Here is a 22,577-nt window from a genome sequence, read left to right as displayed (position 1 = left end):
TTGGCATTTTGTAATGCCAGGGGGCCTCGGCAGCTTCCCCACACCTGAAATACATAGCCTAATGGCTTGCCGTCTCTGTTTTCTCATACACACCACAGTGACTTGACAGGAACCTCCCCTTGAACCACCTCCCATCCATCCATCTCACACCTGCTGTGCAACCACAGCCATCCATCCTTCGGCTAACTTGTCAGTCCAGGGTAATCACTCCTTTCCCGGTAAGCGTGGAGCTTGCTTGGGCTCCCAAGGAATGGAAGCTATTTTGGCACCTGAAGTGTGACACAATATAAGGATATAGAGATGAAAGACTGAGACATCTGGCCAGCCAGCCCTTAAAGCGCCCTTGATCTCTATGCAGAAAGCAAGTGGACTTCCTCCAGAGCAATTCAAAGTTTGAATTACTCCCGGCAGAAGCGTTCTTCCCCTGCCTACTTACTGACGGTGCACAAGGGTCAGTCCCTGCAGCCGCAGGGAGACTTGGGTATTAATTCACCCTCTTAGCACAGGGATAGTTTGGAAATACTAAGCCTCACAACCTAAGCAAAACCCTTCTGCAATTAACTGCATGGAAGAGCACTGACTCAGAGGGCAGCCCCTTTTCAGGGGTCCTTTTAATAACCAAGAAATGCCACATACATGCTGTGAAGAATTAGGATCACCACTGGGAAGCTAAATGGTCCATAAAATGTAACAGTTCTCTTCAGAGCTGGGAGCACAGTGAGCTGGAGGAGAGGTCTTGGCAACCTCCCACCAGCCTCCTCCCTCTGCCTGGTTTGCAGGGGACACACGTGTCTTCAGGCAGGGATGAGGAGCTGAACTCAGCCGGTGCCCAGACACCTCCGTCACGCTGGCCGACAGTCAGCACCGAGACCTGGCTCAACACCCAGATGGAAAAACTGAAGCAGAGAAATTAGAGATGACCAGGAGGCACCTACAGAGGGAAGACGAAGGGTGTCCCAGAGCGTAGGTGTTGGGCAGAGGGGAGGAGAAAGCCCCACTCAAAGAGAGGCAAAGCTGGTTGGACCAAGGCAGGACAAACTCATGGGTAGCATGAGCTTCCCACACACAGTCCTGCCAGCATATTGCACTTCTTCCTCAGTCTTCTTCCCCCAAACTCCTCCATTCTGCTCTTTCTTCTAGTACTACCTCCACATGCCTCATGTCATTGCTAACGCCTGGTCCAGAGCAATCTCTGAGCATAAGACACTATCTTTGAGGTGCCAGGCTGACAGCAGCACCCAGGCCAAACACACAGAAAAAGGTGACTCCAATGTGGAACGGACTCAGCTCAAAAAGTTAGTCTGCAGCTCCGGCATCCTCCTGAGAGTCCTGCACACACCCAGACATCTGCTCCTCAGGATACAGAGAGCCGCTGGACAAGGCGCATGAGAATATGCTGGAGGGAAAATACCAGGGATGACCTCAAGATGGCCCAGTAGGTCTTTGCCAGCCAGGAGCTTCAGGAGAAAAGGGACTGAACCCATCCAGGAAAATGGCTCCCAACAGGAAACAAACATGCAAACAAAATAAAATGCTTCAAGAAAGCTACCGACTTACACAAGGCTTGAATAGAGCAAGTGAAAGGAGAAGGATGCTGCTCCCAGGCTGGCAGTATTTTTCAAGCAGAGCTCTCTAAGCAGAGAAGCCATGAGAGCATCACTCCCAGCCAAGCCACTGGGAGGGCAGCACTGGTGCCAACACACAACTGCTTTGCTTTGGCTGGGAAGAAGAGCTGGGATCCAAAGGGAGACAGTTGACATTTTGGCCCCAGCATGAAACACCACGGCTGTCTAATGCTAGAAAAATTAAGCTTTTTGAAGTAATAAAGAAAATTCACACTTTGTGAAGCTAATCCTATTTTTCACACATGCCGCAGACAACAAAACTCAGATGGCAAACAGCCCTCCAGTGGCTTATCCTCTGCAGTCCCCATGCCAACCAGCTTTTCAGTTCCCCCGGGCACAGGATAACCACAATGTTGAGTTGCTATTAGAGGGCTCTCTCATACAGACAGAGGCCAGGGTGTGCTTTTTACCAAATATCCATTATAGATCATTGATTTTGAAACCATTTTGCCCAAATTCATTATAACACTGGACACAGAATTCACCTTAGCAATTCCTGCTGCAGAGGGAATTATGGTTCCTTACTGTATGAGCAGATGACACAGAGACCAACGGCATGCGTTCAGTTCAGTGTGGCTGTTTCCAACCACGGCTTGAGTTAAGCTACCCGGGGATGGAAAATCTACCTTCTCCATTCGTTACCCCATCCCAACAGTTCAGTGCTGGAAATAAAGTACGTGATGCAATGCCTGCCTCATTCCCCCCTACGCTGTAAATTTATTCCAAGGTTCTCCACCATCTTTCATGCTGTTTCCAACTTCTTTGGTCCTAATTCCCAGGCAGCAGAGTCCGTGCTCCCCAGAGTGCATCGGGCACCACAGCTCAATAAATCTGTGGCCGTGACTATGACAAATGTCTTTGCTATGACGTGCCAGACAAGTAGCAGACCTGAAGGTGATAGTCCATTGCATGATGATCCCTATGCAAAGATTTCATGTCCAAAGCTTAACCCAAAGGCATTTCCAGATTCACACATCTCAGACAACACAACTTGCAGAAGCTCATGCAACCAATGGATTTCAAACAAAGGCAAGAACAGGAGGCAGCCAGGGGAACCACTACAGAAGGATAACGAGTCAAGTGTGCTATATTAATTTTCAATAAGAGTAAATAGAGTGGGAGCCTTAAAATCCAAAATTTATTTTGCATAAGTGATATCATTTCCTTTAAAAACAAAAAGCTGGACTTGCAGGGTCACAGAAGTGAATGGGGTCAGTGCTACTCCCTGTAAGTGCTAGAGAAGAGCATGCTCACAAGGCTGCCTTGCTTAGCTCCGGCAAAGCACTTTAGGATGTAATTACATGAACGACTCCATCAGCAAAGCTGACTCGAAAGGTTCCTGACCCTGGATACTCAGTCCCGTCCCTGCACTGTAGTTCATACCACCCTCTTCCTTCAGCCAATATAACCATGTGAAGAGATACACCATAGGCTTGGTCAGCAAAATGATCCCCACTAAAAGCAACAACAAGAACAAGCTAATCCAAAGATCTTAGCTAGAAAGGAATTGGTTTAGTATTTTTAAATGCAGATTACTATGTTATCTTTCTGTTACCAGCTCGCTCTTGTTACTCTCAAAGCCACCCTCTAAACATATCTCCTGCCCGGCTGCCACCCAACCAGCCCACCCTATGCCTCCTCCTGCTTCTCCCCACGGCTACCCAAGAGGTCCCACTCACTCTGTTCAGTGGCTGCCTGCAATTTCTCCCCCAGGCAGAGGCTACCAACCCCCTCCCAGTCCTGTAATAAAGAACAGCATGCACAGGGGACACTAACACCATCAATCCTTCTTCACTCATGACCTAAGGCTGATCTCAAACCAAGCCTCCAGGACAGAAGGCTGGGAAGACCAACCCATTGCCACACTTGGAGCTGGTCTGAGAAGGCAAGCATCCTCCCAGACTGTGTAACTTGCAAAGAAAGAATTAAAACAGTAAGATAAAATTAAGCAATGGTATAATTTACTGCTCAGAATTTACTAATACGCAACCTAGGAAGAGCACCAAGGGCTATAAACATTTCAAGACACTTCACTGTGTTTTATCACTATATTAGAGAGTACTTGCCTTTTAACACTTATTTAAGAAAATAAAAAACTTCTGAGAAGTAGTTTCCTGTAAAGACATAAATTAGCATGTTCTGATCAGCCACAGTAAGTGCAACGAAAGCATCTTCATGTTGGAGGTATACAGACCAAAGCCTACATGTGTGTTTACCTATGTTCAATGTGTTTGCAGAATGATCCAAAACTGGAAGGAGAAGGATTAACTGATGCTCTTGACATTAAGATGCAGGTCTGAGATTCAGCACATGTGGCTTCAGCTCCTTTCTCTGCCTCTGCCTGCCTGCACGACCATAGGCATATCCCTTAACCTCACCGTATCTCAGCCCTATAGCTATGAACACACAGTAAAAATGCTTCTTCGGTTGCGAGATTAATTCGCGTTGTGCTTAAGAGCAGGTAAACTGGTTCCATACATGGAGGGAGGCAATTTGACATTTCAGAGGAGATAAACCACCACTAAAGAGCTTACATTACAAGGGCTCAACCCTGGCAGACACCGAGTACCCTCTTTCCACTAAAACCGTCTCCTGCAGTCAGCAGCTCCCTCAGCCCTTCAGAGGCATGTTACCCTCACCACCCAATGCCGCATCAATGCGACTTGCTTAATCACTAGTGACAGCTCCATCCTAGGTGCAGGATGAGGCCCAAGCACTGAAGCAGACTACACCAGGTGTCTGAATCCAACCCTGGAGCTGTTAAACTTGGAGGATAGCTCCTTGCAACAGGCTAAAGGAATCCTCCCGCTGAGCACTCGGAGGCCTGAGGACCGTGTGCCTAACGAGGCTGTATCCCCACTCATATTTTAGCTTGGCAGGTCTGGTGCTCCTTTCATCTTTTGCTTCAGGTAGCTCTCTTTAATTAATAACATTTCTGTGTCGACACAGGGAACTTTCCACCCAGAATGAATGGCCCTCTCTCATTAGAACCACGACTTGTCATGATGTATTCAAGAGCAGGAGTGTGATTCATTCCCTTGTCTGGGAACGAGGAGTGTTGCTGGGGGGTTGGGGGGGAGAAGAGTCTCTGTAATGAGTGACTGATATTTGCTGAAGTTGATATGCGACTCTGTCGGCTTGAACTGCCTTGTCAGGACAAGCCTTCAGAAAGGTGATGTTCCTACTCAAGAGGTTTTCCTCATTAAAGAAATTGCATCTTAACAAGAGGGAAGGGGAGGGGTGGCAGGAGAGCTGCTGTCTCCCCGACTCCAGCCTGGTTCACACACACCGAGCGCTGAGAGCCGGTTGATCCAAGCGCAACCAGTAGAAGATCAGCGCTCCACTTCTGAGCCCCCTCGCGCAATGGGCTCTCTCCGGCAGCAACCAAATCCCTCCAACAAGGACTCTCCTTCTGATGGTGCACTGCACCCATGACAAAGCCTTTGGTGGCATGGCCAAGGACCTTGACTCATGCTGAACCTCCATAAGCCCTTCCCAGATGCTTGGTGTCCTCTTCTGGGCACCCAGCTCCTTGTGACTAGCGCTCCCTGTTGTCAGAGGGAAGCCAGACAAACAGCTCTCTGATCTTCCAAGAAAGCTCCAGCGTTCAAGAGAAATCAAGTCTGCAGCCACATATTCCCTGAAGATCCCCGAGCCAAGCAGAGGCTCCGCAGGTCCTTTAGCAGCTGAGTTTCCATCTTGAATCCTGCAGACTCAGATAGTGCTAGACACCATCAGCAGACAGTCAGTACTTTGACAACTGCTACTCTGGTGCGTTTCTTTGAGCTAGGAGTGCTACACATATTGCAGCTCCTGGCTTTGACAGGACTATTTGCTCACTTTGCCCCCATATCCACCACTGACAGGCTTGTATATTCCTCCTCTTTGCTCCAGCCGCTACCCCCCACACAGCTTGCTCACCCCACGGTGCCTCCCAATGCCCTGGCACCTACTGGTGGCACCCACTGGAAACACACAGAATAGACATGCCTGTCCAGAAGATACCATGCCTCACCAATTCAACAGCACATGCAGAGAGAAGCCAAACTAAATGCCCAGGTCATTGCTGGAGAAGCCAGGAAACAAGGCTGCATGGTTTCCCACCAACAGCCAAGTTAAGGACAGGGACTCCAAACCACATGAGACACTGGGTAAGAGGACTGCAGCTTGCTTCACGGGCAGCTGTACTGGTAGCTATCATTACTAAGGAAGCTAAGAAAAGGAGCAGCAGAGTTGCGAACAGACCTGCCCCAAACTGCCATTCCCTTAGCCAGGAAGCGCTGCACTCACCTCATTGTCCTGAATTCCTCTGGAACCCACTGGGGTTTCTACCCCGCAACGCTTCCACCAACACACTCCTCCAAATGTGGACAAGCAGCACCACCTGCCTTCTCACTGCCCCAGTGCCTTCCGTGCCCAGCATGTGGTGTCCACATGGTAGCAAAGAGCACCAGCTACGCCACAAGTCTTGTAGGGAAGCACGGGCTGATTCCCTGGAATGCATCCTAGATGTTCCACATCTCTGAGGCTCTACCTCCCTGTCTGAGCAGCCTTGTTTCAGCTTTCTGCCTTCCCTCTTTAAAAAGAGATGCTCAGTTCTGCTTTGCTAAACCCTATTTGGCAATGTGTCTAAACACACGCAAACTTAATTAGTTCAGGAGGGAGACTCGGCATTTGCGGTGACGGATAAAAGTAATGGGAAATGAGACAAGTCAGAGCTGGCAGGGAGTCCTCACTCAAGCCTCATTCACTGGCACGGCGCTAATCAGATGTGACGCTACACGCTGCTGCACCCAATCGGCGACGGAGCGGCGTGATGTGCTACTCACCAAGCGGCTGCAGCCAGACTCACGCTATCCATGTGGTTGGAAACACGAAATGTATTTTCTGCTTTGCCCTGGAGATGCTTCAGGATTGAATTCTGAAGTTAATGGTTTAAAAAAATTTTTTAAAAGGAAGAAGGAGAAATGAACCACTCATTGCAACCTCATGGCCAGGAGTGGAGTCTTCTTTTCCAGCTGACTAGTGAGGCACAATCCATGCGAGAGACCACTGCAAATGGTGAATCGAGTATCTCTGCTCCAGAACTGCATGTCCTGCTGAGCCAGCTTACCCCACAACCCCTATGACTCACCAGAAACGGGGCTCATCTTTACCGCTATTTGCCCACTGTAGAGCTCTAAAGCAAAAAAAAAAACCCAAACATCCAGAAGGTTGCCCACTCCATACAGACACCAAGTTAGGATGTCGTTATCTGAAAACCTTGTTAACCCACTGGGAAAGCGATGGAAAGATGGGCTTTGAGCACAGATAACTTTGTTCCTCACAACCATCACCAAAAGCAGTAAACTGGACTCTCAGAACAGCAGTACAGGAGTAAAGAACTGAGAAAAGAGAATAGATAAGAAACAGAAGTTTAGCACATCCCTGCAGCTGTCTTGGTGCTGGTCTCTAATAAAAGTTATGATATATCAAGAAAAATAAGCCTCATTTTTAATTTGAACCAGTAACACAGGAATTGGCAATATATACCAGCTCTAGACCTGGCCCCAGCAGAGACTCAGATTTTGACTCAAAAGCTCACATACCACACTTCTGTCTAGAGCATGGCAAATTTCTCATCTCCGCTAGTGCTTGTGCTGCTGCTTCGGTCCTCGTATCTCACGTCTTGCTAATCACACCAAGAAGAGGCAAGGAGCTGCCACTCTACAAAGACCACTCTGCAGGGAAGAACTGGTGCTGATTGCTCCCAGGCTGTGTGCAGTTTATTTAGGCTTCCGACTTGGGGAAACCAATGTCACATGGAAAACCAAGTAACACGACTAACGAGTTGTGGATGTCAGTTTAGCATTGGATGTGTCAAGTCCATGCTCTACCAGTGTGATAACAACAGGAGTCTTTACCTAGTGCTCTGAGGAAACAAAAAGCTGAAGCGAGATTACTGGAATCCAAGTGAATTCAGCACAATATGACACTAAACTGCAAACACCTTACAGATCAGACTAATCTAATTCTTGGACATTTAACTCTGTTTTTTTAAATAACATTTTTAGGTTGGTGGCCTAGCTATTTTCATAACAAAACATGCACATACACTGACACTTGCAGATCTCAGTGCATGTCCCCACCTGGTGCTCTCCAGATACAGTCGCCCAGCTGATGACGATGACCTTAACGATAAGAACACTGATGAAGCATGCCAGACTTGGCTTGTACTCTCTTTCCAAAGACTACTCTGTGATTCACATCCAGTTAGTGTGCCAAGATGACAGAGAGAAAGCCTTGCATGCCAAGTCAGGTAAGGACCATTGCTTGATTTGGGTGTACGTGCTCAGAAATATCCAGTCCTTTGGAAAGTATATTGGATAAAAGGGAAAATATCGCAAAGCTCCAGTTTAAACCTTTCCTGGAGTTCTGAAAGGATTCATTCACTATAGGGAATATCCTAGGCAGTGATCTTGCACTATACCTAGCACCCACCTGTCTTCTTAAACAACCCTCCACTCCCAATTATGCATGGCAAACAACAATTTCCCTAACAAACAAAGACTAGGGACAGTCAGAGGCTTGTAAGGACAAAGACACACACACTACAGGCAAGCATGGAGCAATAAAGCCCAGAAAAATCTCCCTCCCCTTCCATACTCACATCACTTTCAAATCCCAGTCTCCACAGGTCACAAAAATCGACTTGACGCTGGGATCTAAGAGGCCTTCCTTCGCCATCCACTCGTCAACCCTCTGAAAGGAAGGCAAGAAAAGGGGATGAGTTTTGCAGAGACAGGCCGAGCCACAACAGTTAAACTCAGATAAGCTGCTTGCAATCAAGAGAGAAGAAAATTGTGATCTTATCCACCCTCTCCCTCTCTCTCTTCTCTCTTTGCTTGCCATCTCAACAACAGCACGTTTGGACCTTTGAAGATTTCCGATAGGAGACATCAGGCAACCAGAGCAGAGGTGATCTTATCAGACACCGCAGCAGCTCTGCTTGTGGAGGGATGGAAGTTGTGCAGCATTAACGGGACGATACAACTGCACTGTTACCTGGCATTCCTCCTCCACTTTTCCTTTCCCTGTACCAAATGGGCTTGCAGGGAGTGCAACTTGTGTTCCCTCCAGTCAGGAGAAAACACGGGCATCCTGGGACGGCATCCCTCACCGACAACAGCTCTCACATGCTCCAATTCATACAGCTCCAAGGGGACACGGGAGAGGGGGCGAAATGGAAAGGCTGGGCATGCACAGGCACTGTGTGGCAGTAACAAGCAAAGCCACACATCCCTTTCCTCTCCAGGCTCGGTCTCTCTTTCCTCCTTACAGTTCTGAGGAGATGCTTGTTTAGTGTACAGTGTGGATTTAAAGTGAATCCACTACTCCTGATCAACTTGCCACAGGGACGGATGTTCTGGATCCACTTCAGAAATGGGCCAGCGTTAATCTGGAGGATGCACATCCACCTCGTGGATTAACCAGGAGGAAATAACCTAGACTAAAACCCCTGCATAGACACTTATTCCAGCTAGAACTAGCAAATGACGTGCCCAAAATCTTCCGGTGGCAGGTGACAGGCAATCAGCTGCTATTATGCAGCCTCACTAGCAGCATTTCCAGTGCTTCAGCAAGAGAAATCACTCCTCTTTTCCCTCACTTGACACCTTCCGCTCCTGAATAAAGTAGCATGCCCCAGAAGCTGCCTGACCCGAATCTCATTTTAACCTAGAAACATGCTGCTGTATGTTTCCGCCGCTACGTGCTCTCTGGAGAGCACCAGGGACCGAGGAGAGTTGGGAGTTTGCATGGATGTGAGATGTCACCTCCGCAGAGCACCGTCTTTGGCTTCGTGTCACTGCTGCAGACTTTCCAGCAGAGGACGGCGCTTCTTTCTGCGACCGATTGTACAATGTCCCTCTGGAGTAAAGCTCCCCGCAAAGCAGCATCCAACCTCTCAGCCCCATTTTTGCCTCCCTTGGGCTGCTGGGATCTTACAGCTAGCCCCACGCAAGGCTTCCCGGAGCGAGGGACAGCAGTGTTAACCTTTCTAAACTCCCTGATGTGAGCGCCCATGAAGCGCTGTCTCCATGGAGGATTTTAAAGCCTTTAATTTGATTTCCTCACATAAGCAATTGTTGCAATTATTCTGATTAGGAACAATTAGGTAACACAGCAGTGGAAATCCTGACAGAGACAATGCATCGAACAGCAACCTGCAGCCCGAGCGGGCTCTGCTTGAGGAGGTTTCCTTCACTATTTGACTACCAACAAAAGCTATTGATGGAAAAATACTTCCAAGCTAATTAAGCCCTAAATGCTGTAGGAATTCAACATTAAGCAGATGGCATTATTAGGGCTATATCTGCATTCGCACATCCTCCAGATTAGATTTTAGAGGCATTTTCTTTCTATACTACATGTATTATTGAGCATTTAAATAGGTAGAAAAAATTAATTTAATAAAGTGCTGAGGGAGGGGAAAGAAAACGAAGACGGAGGCTCCCAGAGCAGTGAATGGTTTCGAGCAATGTGTTGGTGCTTTAAAACTGGCTCAAGCAAGAATCGCCTCTTCTCCTATATACTGGCAGGAGTTTGGATATCTTGTCAGCACCCTTGACATGAACAGCTGGAGATGACAGATCAATGGTTCGATACTCTCAGCAGCATGTCACCAACGTGACAGCAAATGTTATTCTAATGAAGCTGTAATCATAGTCAAATTACGCGGTTCGATTCTCAGCAAGAGGAGTGTGCAGGGAAAGAGATGAAGAGGGGACGACAGGACCAGAGGTCAGAGTTCGGGAACTAAAGGTTACTCTGCTTACCTCAAGCACTTGCTGGAGGCTCGGCTGCCCATCCACCATGCCTTGAATAATCCCAGTCAGCTGAAACAAGAGACAAACAGAAAGCAGGCGTCAGAGCAGCACTCAAAAGATCATTAGAGAGGTCTCCTCTCCTGTCCATCTCATTGCAATCAAAACATCCTCCTGTGACCCACGTGGACATTGCTGAGGAGCCAGCCACAGCAGAGCGACCCTGGCAGCTCCACAGCCACGGGCAAGGGCACAGCTTCAGCCCAAACACAAAAATGTAGGGGGGCTCCTACCCACACCATAAAACAGCAAACTCTCAGCAGGGCAGGAGCCACTTGGGGAACAGTGGTGCCCCCTTGCTTCATGTACCAGCACGATGCCCAAAATGCTGCCCTTTTTCAACCATGCATTTCACCAGTTTTGATGTTGCCCTGACTTACACAGGCAGCAGTAACTACTGGGGTTTCTGGTCGTTCCCCTGCTACTGCAGTGACACCAAAATGGCACAGTGTTAGATGAAGAGAATAGACCGCTATCGGTAAGTGACACCCAAGGTGGACCCAGTCATGGGTCAAGGTGGATCAAGGTGGTTCAAGGTGGACCCAGTCATGGGCAGCCAGCACGTGTGCTTCCCCACAGTCCATCACAGCATCCCTCTGCATTTCGAAATTGTATTTAAAACAACTGAATGAAATCTGAAGAAAACCACTTTCTTCCAGAACCCTGGTCTACTCTGTTTTTCAGGAGGTTCCTTAGGAACAGGTCCTGCCAACAGACAGCCCTACTGACTGTACCCGGACTGCTTGGCTGTTTAAAGCTAGACACACGCATAAAAAGATGCAGTCTCATGGGCCTCTGCTTGTGTCTGCCCAGGATAGCTTGAGGCACATGGAAAATAGATAATTTTTCTGTCTGCCTTCTAACTGACAAAACTGTCTTTTAACATATTGAATATCGGAGGTCAGTAGCTTGCCATCAATGCACCCAAGTAATTAAAAAAATCATTATTAAAACAAGTGCATACTACAGGATTTCACTTCATATGGCACTTTCCTGAAGCTACACGTCTCACACGTTTTCATAAAATAAAGGTCAAACACAGCCTAGGAGCATGCCCTGCTGCCTGCACACGCATCCAAGCCTTCAGAAGCCATAGCATCCAGTCGAGAGGTGCTGACAGCCCCACCACCACCCAGGAGTAACTCTTCCACGCTGACCAGCTCAATCTACTCATAAAACATAAGCCCTCTCACATACCACAGGGCTCTGCTTTATTAAAAGTGTGGCAACTGAAAGAAGCTCAATGGTTTCTACCTCTCCGTTTCTTTGGTTGCTTGGCTTACAGCACTGAACTCAGAGGAAGGAAAAAAAAAAAAAAAAGAGATTAAACTCCAATTAAACTGTAATTACATTTAATGAATACCAAATACCTGACTCACTGAATAAGCTGTAAGTGGAAAGATTATTTTCTCATAGTGACTTCCATGGAATGGTAATATATACCTTTTAGGGAAAGTATTTTAATTTTAAGAATGCAGAGTTCCTCTAGGTGGGTTTCTCAAGTTCATCAAGCCATTATGAGGTGGAATTTTAAGGAAGTGGAGGGACACAGACACTCTTTTACATTCCAGAAACTGTTTTTATATTAATCTGTATTTTAATTGGGTAACAGCTGCTACCTACAGACTTCCGATACTCTGAGAGGCAAATAGATTTGAGAGATTAACGCACGGCTCTTTAGAGCAGTTTTTAAAGCTCACTGGCTTGTTTCTTGCTTTTCTTGCCCTCTTCTTCTCCACGAATTCGCCTGGCAGAGGTGGACAGCTCTGCCTCTCAGAGGGCAGCTCAAATCAAACCTCTGGAAGTGGCCGAAAGATGAGCTTTTGGGAAAGGATCATAGAATCATAGAATAGTTTGGGATGGAAGGGACGTTTAAAGGTCATCTAGTCCAACCCTCCTGCAATAAGCATGGACATCTTCAACTAGATCAGGTTGCTCAGAGCCCCATCCAGCCTGACCTTGAATGTTTCCAGGGATGGGGCATCTACCACCTCGCCAGGCAACCTGTTCCAGTTTCATCACCCTCATGGTAAAAAAAAGTCTTTATTATATCTAGTCTGAATCTACCCTCTTTTAGTTTAAAACCATTATCTCTTGTCCTGTCGCAACAGGCCCTACTAAAAAGGCTGTCCCCATCTTTCTTATAAGCCCCCTTTAAGTATTGAAAGGCTGCAATAAGGTCTCCCTGAAGCCTTCTCTTCTCCAGGCTGAATAACCCCAACTCTCTCATCCTTTCCTCGTAGGACGGGTGTTCCATCCCTCTGATCATTTTTGTGGCCTTCCTCTGGACCCGCTCCAACAGGTCCATGTCTTTCCTGTACTAAGGATGACGGGCAGCCTTTCGGTATCACAGCCAGCACTGCTGTAAATGGCTTCTGCTGCTCCAGGCACCTTCAGGACTGCATCTGTTCAGCACCGCATCCCTGATGGCCACAGGAGGACAGGGTGAAATGGCCTCATCCAGACATTTCCCACCAGGAGGAGGGAGGGACGGGAAGGTGGATGCAGAGGTCCCACCAAAGAGTCACTGCCTGATCTTGCCCAAGACTCCTTCCCTCCTTCCCTGTCAGGCCAAGAAAAGTACCAACTTACCCGTACAAGAACACGTCACCAAGCACACATGCATGCAAGATTCATGCTGCAGAAATTGCACACAAAGAGATACACCTGCTCCATGGGTACATTTCATTACAGGTCAGAGAGTGCTCAAAAGGGATCAGATTTTTACTCTCTCACCGTTTCTGATCCTTTCTGTTATCAGTTACATCCATCTGTAACACCCAACCTACTGCATTTGGTCTCTGCAGCATTATCTGGTCTTGCAGCTTTGATAAAGTATGAAAACATAAAACTGCAAAATTGTAAAGTTTCACTGGTGATCCCAAGAAGCACATGGTACTTGGGAACATAAACAAGCTATAAGGCATTTATCTTTTTGTACTTTTATTGTCTGTTCCTTCGAGAAAAAAAATCAATAAAAATTAATCATAAAAAGAGAGCAAAGTACCATGAAAAAGCCTGTACAAGCACCTTCTGTGTAGAGGGAACCTTTCACTTAAGCTCCTGGCATGAACTTTCTTGGGCATCAGACAAACCACTTGCATCTTCCAGAAGTGCATGATGAGCTTTATATACCTAACAACAGCTTTTAACCACTTGCAAGCACCTTCCACCTTCTCTGCCTAAATGTTCAGCACACCCCTCATCATAACCAAGCCTCATGACCTGTTGTTTTACAGAAACAGGTCAAGAGAAAGGGGACCAGATCAGAGCTACAGAGTGAGCTGGCACTGGAAGACGTGCTCCTGGCCATTGGTGTGGGGAGTCGGAGGAACCTCCTGTAGCCAGGGGAGAGCACAGACACACCAAAAGCTAAGCAAAGGGACGCCTTGAGGGTGACCATGAGCTCTCCACCCTTGCAGACACCCTTCCCGTGCTGTGCTGTCTTCTTCAAGAAGGAAGAGGGATGCAAGAGGTACTCCAGACCCAAGGTTGAGCAACCCCGGTAATCCTCCCAACACACAATCTATACCAAGCAGTCCTACTGCTTCCCGGCAAAGGCAGCAAGCGGAGGAGAAAGGGGAAAGCAGCAGCACAGCAGACAGGCTCCCGTGTTATGTCAACACCACTGCTTTTCCTACAGAGTTTATCTGGGAAACCATCGTATTTCTACTCCAAGACAGTTTGCTGATTACCTAAGCACTTGTCTCTGGTGTACAATCTGATAATCAGGCCTGGTCTTTCTTTGTAGACAAAGAGGCCAATAAATCTCACCCTTTTTAAGTAGAGGTGCCTAGACAAAGCCCTTTACTGGCATTTAGCAAAATGGGTATTTTTCAGAAAACATAAAACAGCTGAAAGTCAGTGGCAACGCTGGAGCTCTGCAGGCAGCGGCTCCGCAGGAGCTGGTCACACAGCACGCCCCAGCTGTGTCCCCAGGGTCCCAGGGGAACCTACACCAGTGGCACGGGGCTGACCCCTGCGCCTGCCAAGCAGGAGCCACCGACCCCACAGGCCTCTACAAGGCCACTACAGCCTCCACAAAAAAAGCAGCTGCAAATACAAAAGGATATTTTTGCAACTGTTTAGTAAGGTCCTCAGTACGACCAGCTGATCTGTGGCTCCTAGGGCAGGGTTTCAAAGCCAGTCCCAGATACAGGGCCCAGGCACAAGCTCAGTTACCCCTCGAGCATGATCCCACTCCCTAGACCTCATGGCAGCCCCTGCAACAGGCAGGGGGACTGGCAAGCCAGGAGGGACAGGGGCCATGCTGTGCACCCAGCAGCATGGGCACAGTGTGGGGGATGCCCAGGAGCTGGTGGCTTCCAGGCTAGGATTAAAACCAGCTCCCTAACCCACACTGTTAATAACAGAGAACTTGCCAAACCTGTCGAGTTGGACCATTTTGTGCCACTGATACACATCAGTGGGGGTTCTGCAATCATTTTGCTTGCTGGCCTCAGCACTGCCCATTTTTATCCAACTCTGGACACATGACACCAGACCAAAGTCAGTGGCAGAATCTGCAGCGCAACGCTGCAGCTGGGATGCCCATGCCCCTTCTGGGGACTCCTGCAAATGCACGGCCAGCATATGCACACAGCCTCGCATGCTGAAGGGCTGCACACAGGAGTCACGAACCTGCAGAGATACAAACAGCTGCTCCAGGCTCCCGAGAGCAAGAGAAGGCAGAGAAACCGGCACTGCAGTGAGGGAGCATGAGATGGGCTGAATGTCTCTGTCACAAGCTTGGTGTCCAGAGGACCTCCCAATGTCCTCAGGCTGCAGCAGGCTGGAGGCTCCGTTCAGCCTGAACGGCCGCACCAAGCAAGTCATGCAGACTCTCGTGCAACAACGGAGCTGCAACATTTAGCTGCCGGGGGAAGGACGTTAACAGAGGAATTTCCAGAAAAAGGAATTTTGGTGGGAGTTAATAAGTGAGATGACTTCTCTCTAGAATTTAGATGACATGCAAAATGGACATTTTGGGCTCTACTCTAGAAGATGACGTTGCTCGCAGCAGAGATCAGGTGCAAGCTGTGAGATTTATCACATTTGTACAAGCATATGTCCAGCAAGTCTCATGGGGATAAGGACAGCCAAAGTAGTTGTCCAGCCTTCTAGTATTAAGGTTGCAAAATCGTTTCCATTATAGCCCTCTGTTTTCACACATTTATAGCTTTCTGAAAGCTCCTCTACTGGGAATAATGTTTTCTGTGCTTAGTCTTTTTTTTTTTTTTTTTTTAAAGTTTAAATAAAATACCTTCAGCTGGTTTTTAGTTACAAGAGAAAAAAAAAAAGAAAAGTATTTGTTTTTACAATGTGGAAATATGGAGGGGGCTGGTTGGTCCTGAAGGGGACTCCACCTAACACAGAGGACTCGTTTTTCATCAAGTTAGTACACATGGGACAAGCACTTCAAGGACCCAAACCTGCAGCCACAGAGGTCACGTAAAACACACCATGGTGTCGATGATCCCGGATGAGACCAGGACAGAACGAAGAACTTGGATGCCCCAATTCCAATAGTCAGTACTTCAGTCACTGAGCTGGCCAATATCGAAACAGTAGAGTAACAGGAAAAAAGCCCAAAGCAAAAGGAACTTAGAAACTTTGTTTTAATGGCTACAGCAGGGAGGAGGAACGCACTTGCAGAAACAGTTAACTTTGTGTTGAATGAAGAAAATATAACAAAAAAAACCCAAAACCAAAAAACAACCTCTGCCCCCCTATTCCTTTGAACCATCAGGGATCACATTTACCACCTTCATCCTCTCATCTGTATCTGAGGAAAGGTGGCCGCAGCTCAAGAGCAGCTGTCCTCAGCAATGAGAGTAACCAAGTGACAAGAGGCCACTTCTCCAGCAATCATTTCAAGTGCCCCATGAGCATGACATCAAAAAGAAAGTCTTACAAATACAGTCTTGGGTTACCCTACCACTCTGAAGGGCTCATCAAATCCCAACAGGCAGGCCCACAGGAGAGTCATTTAGAGCCTCTGAACCATGCAGCAGTACGACACTTTCTTCCCTCGGACCATGCTCTCTCTGACCTTCCCCACCACAGAGCAGCACGGCAAAATCATGAAGAGCTCAGAGAGAGGCTACAGGATTTTGAGCATCAGCTAACATGAGAGCTTTTATTTTGTGGTCACCCAGGAAGACATTCGTTACTTGTAAGGACAACTGATCTTAGTTAGCAGATGATAGCTAGAGTTATTTATGAATCCAAACTGAGGTCTTTACATGCTACTGCAATGACAAAAAACGATTCCCCTTGTCCTTAGCTAGAGGCTGGCATGACACGCTGCCTTGCAGCCGCACCGTGAAGAGGCGACCCCAGCCCCTGGTGCAATGGAAACCTGCTTCCCAGGGAGAGTCTTGGAGCACCGGGGAACCTTTGCACTTTACCTCTGTACAGAAGGGCGTAAGCTGGGGATGCACCACAGGCTGAACATACATGTGAAAGGTGGATTCGATCTCCATCGTCCTGCCATTCAGCTTCAGGATAGGGAATTCGATGATTTCCTGAATAGGGCAAAAAGAAAAGCAGCTGTTCATTTAAAACAAACAAAAAATGAAGCTGGAAATGATCCTGCCTAGCAAGCTGGGCCTGACAACCCCAAACACAAACAAGCCTGACATGAAGCTCTGCACTACAAGGGGGAAAGCGGTGCCGGAGCACAGAGCACATCCAACACCATGAGCGCGGAGGAGGATGGTGCCGACGCTCATCGCAGCTGGGACGGGCAGCAGGGATGTCTCTGTGCTCAGCGCTGCAACCGCAGACATCGCCGCCTAAGCCGAACCTACAAGAGGGTCTGGCACCACTCGCATTTGCTGGTACCACCAAGGGAACATGGAGACAGACTTGCAACGGGCTCACGTCTTTTTAGCAAGGACACCCCAGGGGCTGTGCCCTCCCCAAGACCAGTCCCACCCTCTCCACCTTGCTGTCCTTTTGGAGGACACCACCAGACAGACAACAGGAGCTACTGCATGGAGCACCTCCTTCCCAGGAGAAGCTGAGGAGCACTGCTCTCCTCCAACAGAGCGAGGAGAGGAGCTGGAAGCTGCCCCCCCCCCCCCCCCCCCCCCAAATCCATCCCTATGGGATACAGCACAGTAGCAAGCCCTGCTTAATTTTCCTCTTTGTAGCCAATTTATGCTGATAGGGAAATAAAAATGTTCCTTCATCAGAAGAATGTTCAATTATTTGAATAATCAGCAATCAAAAATTTACATGGACCTGTTAATAAGAAGTTTAAACAAATCCAGTTGCGATGGATTTCTCAATTATGAAAAAATATACATGAAATTAAAAAAGCCGACCACTGAATAAAAGCGATAAAATCCTTTGTGTTCACCCCCCTCCTTCTCCACTCCCTCTCCTCCTTCCAGTTTAATGTAAGAGGAGAAGTGACAATTTGTTTGGTGTCTTTAAAGAATAATTTGTCTATGTTATTTAATAGAGATGCATGGCACCAAGGTTCTGGAGTGCAAATGAGCCTGCTGAGTGATATCCATGCAACAAGCCTCTCAAATCACTTCTGGAGAAAAACAGAGAGAGGAAGAGAGAATAAAAAAAATATTGCTTTTTAATATTCAAAAACAGTTTGCAAAATTTAATCAAAGCAGAGCAAAAGCTAACATTTTTACCACTTTGACATTTTTATTAGCGCTTTCATAAATTTTTAAAACATGAATGGAATTAGTTTAACAACAAAAAAAACTGCCTGAAAACATCTGGAAGAGACAAATAAGAAATAATAAAAAATAAAAAAAAAAATCCAACTCCTGTGAGTAAAATTAGCATGTGGAAAATGCAGCCGCTGCAGAGGAACTAACACAGTTTTTGGACCCTGGCTGCAACCCTCATGACCTGCAGGCGGAAAGTATCGTGAGGTCATACATATAAGCTGATGACATCACCACCCCAGCAGGCAAAGGGAAGGCAAGAAGCTAGGTGGGTAAATGGAAACAACAAATAATTTAAATATCCAGGAGAAACACCCAGTTTCCATGGTGGACAGAGCCCCTGGCCGCAGCGGAGCAGCTCCCCGGAGCAGCAGGCACACAGCCCAGACGAGAGCACACGGGGAGCATGTGCCACTGAGATGGAAAGTTAGAAAAAAAAATTAAAATAAAGTGTTGACAGTGCCCAGGTGTAGACACCGAGCAGTCAAGCTGCAGAGGACACAGGGCTTAACCACTTCCCCACGGTCAGCTGTGCCACACTCGGCACGTGCCGTGCAGGCTAAAGCAGAGCAGAGGTTTGGGCGCATCCTTCCCCATGGCCGTGCCACCCCACTGGGAGTCACCAAGTTTCCCCAGGAAAGAGCCGAAACTCCAGCCATGGGCTGGAAGGAGAGGAGGAGACAGAGGCTAAAAACCTGAGCATTGCCCAGATTGCCTGCTGTGGTGCAGCCAAACTCACCAGCCTCAGCCACACAGGAGGACCCGTGGAAACGTGAGAAACTCAATCTGAGTAAGAAACGCTGGACACAGCTGATCCTCCCTTCAAAAGAGCTACCACAGATAGGCTCCGAACGCAGCAAGTTTCTGTTCAGAAGGAAAACGGACTGCAAAGTTTGAAGCCAATGGACAGGACGTCGTAACAGAGCCAGGCTCAACCCCAGGACAACACCACCCCATCCTTCAAACTGGGCTGGGGCAGCTTGTTGCCCCTTAGGTCTGCACTCGGGGGGTGACCGTGGAAGCGGGCAAGCCCATGGCAGGGCAAGACGAGCATTCCCCCTCCCGGAGAGGGACACGCACCGGCTGGATTTCACAGCAGGGCTGCGTTGCCACGCCGAGATCCGTCCTAAGGGACCAGAAACATCCTCAGGGGCCATCAAGTGGCTGGATGCAAAGCGAGACTGAAAGACAGCCCTGCCGCTGATCTGATACACAAAGGCGTCGCTCGCCTTCCAGAACCAAAGGCAAAAAGCACTTCCAGGAGGGTCGGATTAAGACAGACGGAGGAAATAAAAAGGCATACTAAAAAAATGTGGAAAATTTAACAATATCCAGAATTACCGCAGGTCTGCGGGAAGCGCGCGGCCAGGAGCGGGGTGGAACCCCAGGAGCGACTTGAGCGTCTCAGGCGAAAGCGCAGCCGCTCTTTTGGGCTTATTTGGTCAGTTTTTGAAGCAAGTGGTAAAGGACCTTTCCCAAAAGGCTGTTTATCTGCACGCTTCCTAGAGCAGAGATTTTTTCCAGTCTCTGGCAGTGTTTGCTCCACTGGTATCTAAGGCAACAGATACCAGCCCCATGAAATCAGCCCCACTCCTCACTAACGACGTTAGCCAGTCCTGCAATGAAATTTAACCTGTGACACTGCTGTACTTTTCATTTAAACTTTCATTTGGAGAGAAGCAGTGTTTGGAGACCCTGCAGTTTGTCCTGCTAATAAAGACAAGTGTTGGGACCTTTAAAGGTGCCATTCATCTTTTGCCTTTATTAAATTCAATTTTCTTAAGCCCATGATACATCATGAAATTAAGAGTTGACATTCCTGCAGAAACAAAAATATCTATCAAACATAAACAGAAAGGGGGTAAAAAAAAAAGAGGCCTCTATTACCAAGAATTTATGGCTTAAAGTTGATCTGTTTCCACTTTTTTTTCTCTCTCTCTTTTTTTTTTTTTTACAAGCATATGGTTTGTTTTAGATATCCAAAATGTTATTACAGATCTAGAATTTCATTAGTAATTATTATGAAATGGTGAGCACTCAGACACACACACACACACACAACCCCCCAGCAGACCGCGATGCAGGAAGGCAGCCGGGCGCTCGCTCACGTTTCACGGCAGCCCGGTGAGCTCAACACGCTCAGCTCCATCTCCACCGTCAAGGACCTTCGCTGCTTCTTCCCAGGTGGGAAAGGTGGAGGTGGGCGGCACAAGGGAATTAAAAGGAAGAGGTTCACTGACACCTCCTTTCTTTTATCAGACTCTGGCCACCCATAAGTGCTACCTTGACATCCTCACCCATTTCCATTTCCAACACTGAGCAGACGTTCCAACTTCAGCGGTGATTCGTGCCAGCAGCATTTGGGGCTTCTAAGTCTCCCCCCCCCCAGCTTTTCCTTACAGTGCAACCAGAAGTTATGGATGTGCTGAAATAATGCTGAGGGTGTCCAGAGGCTGCAAATAGCCGCAAGCTACCAGAAGAACAAATGTACCCATTTGAATTTTGTGAGCACTGCAATTAGGTATTTTATTTAGCACTGCAAAGTAACTTGAAAGGAAATCCAGGATTCAAGCCACCACCAATAAATAAGCGGCTTTTTATTTTCCTTTCATTGTCATGAAAAGTTGAACATGTTTTCTGTTGAGAAATTCTGCACGCGGCTCCCAATTACAAGGCATTTGCATTTATATTGTTGGAACACAGACCTTCTAAAATCAATATTAACACGCTTAAAGAAAAAGACATCGGCACCCTGTCCCTCCCCTCAGCTGCGCCCCCAAACATGGTAACAATAGGAACCTACAGAGCCGGAGGCTTATACGTATCCATTACCAGGTCCACTCTCTTTACAACAATCTTGCATTTATGATTTCACGGTACTTCAAGCAAATCTGTGTGACAGCTTGCTCAGAATTTTTGCCTTTTAAGAAAAAGAAAAAAAAAAAAAAAAGGTCCCCCCAAAAAAGAAGTCCCAGGTGCAAAGCTCCCGAGCAATCTGGCTGTCCCAGGCCAGTGGGCTGAGTAGCAGCAGGAGGCTGCAGGGTAACTGCGGAATGGCTAGGGACCTCCTTTTAAGACAGATTTGAAAAATTCCTAAGAGCATGCGAAAGCACTGCTATAAACCCAGCCTTCGCCTACCCACCCATCCTAAATGAAACTCCCCTCCCTTTAACACCAGAGCAGGGAGGCACGAATTCAGCTGTCTTGATCTTCTTGCTAGTAAAAGAAATGAACAAGCACACAACTATACTTGCTAAATAATTTCCTGTAACAGAGAGATCTCGAGTTCAGAGAAGAAAGCACCTGAAGTTACACTAATTCCCACAGAGCAATCTTTTTGCTTATCATTTTGGATCTGGGGAGCACTAACACCATTAGACGAAAAGAATACAGTGCTCAGCAAGAACTTCCCAGCTCTCAAAACCTTTTAATCCAGAAGCCCACGTGCAAAGTGGACAGGGCACACTTCAGGACACTGATTTATGTATTTGAGGAAGACCATGTGGTCTGCTCAGTTCAAAAACTACCAGAGAATAATTTATCCCTTATGCCCACCCCCATGTGAAGAAGTTTAATAAACACAAGAATAAAAGATGCCCATAAAAATCAGAGCTGACTGTTCAAAATGCAATAAAAACAAGCAGAGACGGTTGAGAGAAAGGGATTTTTTCTGATAAGGAAAAGCATAAAATGTCCTACCAAAAGACCACTTTACACCTTCAAAAAATGTAAGGGCAGAAGAGGCAAGGGACCGCCCGTGGAGAGGGGACAGCTCAGCACCAGCTCATTTTGTTGAGGGACGTTTCCCCCCTCCTCCTTCAAAGAAAAAAAGTCATTTTATGCGCAAGGAGCTTATTTCTTAAACAAACACTCGTGTTTTTGATTTACACCACGGGCTGCTCCTAAATAATTTATGGCGGGTTAAATTTATTGCACAGCCCTGGCCGGCTGCAAATTCGAATTGCCAAATAATTAGATTTTAGGGCAATGCTTATAAATTATCCGCCGATTTGTCCGGACTTGTTTGTCAGTTGCTTTGTGCTTCAGGTCATCTTTGGCATTTCGCTGTTTGTGTTTTAATTGCTGATTTACACTTTGACAGATGAGAGTTGATGCCTCCAAGATCGGGAGGGGGCGGGGGGGGGGGGGGGGTGAAGAGCAGGAAGAATCAGAGCTTTTAAAGCCTTGTGATTTTCCTTTTTTTCCAAGGCAATTAAAATCGAAAAGGGACATAGTAAGGACAGCACTAGCCTAACAGATCTGCCTCCCCAGCTTCCATCCTCTGCCTTAATTATTATTTTAACTAAAGCCGTTTCCAAGTGAGCAGCCTTGCACTGGCCCTCAGGGGCAGTAACCAAGATGACCTCATAGGTCTTTTCCCCACTTCTAAA

At 47.4% G+C, this 22,577-nt stretch overlaps 1 protein-coding gene across 2 annotated transcripts in view; it reads right to left on the bottom strand.

The window, feature by feature from the left end:
• ERI3 (ERI1 exoribonuclease family member 3) overlaps positions 1 to 22,577 on the bottom strand; it is a 137,487-nt gene that overhangs the window by 96,026 nt on the left and 18,884 nt on the right. Inside the window, exons 1-4 of one of the 2 annotated variants that reach the window (XM_082314059.1) lie at positions 18,926 to 18,993; positions 16,900 to 17,016; positions 10,442 to 10,501; positions 8,275 to 8,366 (exon numbers count right to left, since the gene is read on the bottom strand). In XM_082314059.1, coding sequence (XP_082170185.1) covers positions 8,275 to 8,366; positions 10,442 to 10,501; positions 16,900 to 16,974 — 227 coding nt within the window. In that variant the 5' untranslated portion in view covers positions 16,975 to 17,016; positions 18,926 to 18,993. Of the gene's footprint in view, positions 1 to 8,274; positions 8,367 to 10,441; positions 10,502 to 16,899; positions 17,017 to 18,925; positions 18,994 to 22,577 lie in introns of those variants that run through there. The other variant, XM_082314058.1, reaches the window with a different exon arrangement.

The sequence above is a fragment of the Platalea leucorodia genome (genome assembly GCF_965183815.1).
Source record: "Platalea leucorodia genome assembly, chromosome: 5".
In the NCBI taxonomy this organism is placed as follows: domain Eukaryota; kingdom Metazoa; phylum Chordata; class Aves; order Pelecaniformes; family Threskiornithidae; genus Platalea; species Platalea leucorodia.
Note: the sequence above shows the minus strand (reverse complement) of the source record. Positions and strands in the feature narration are given on the sequence as shown.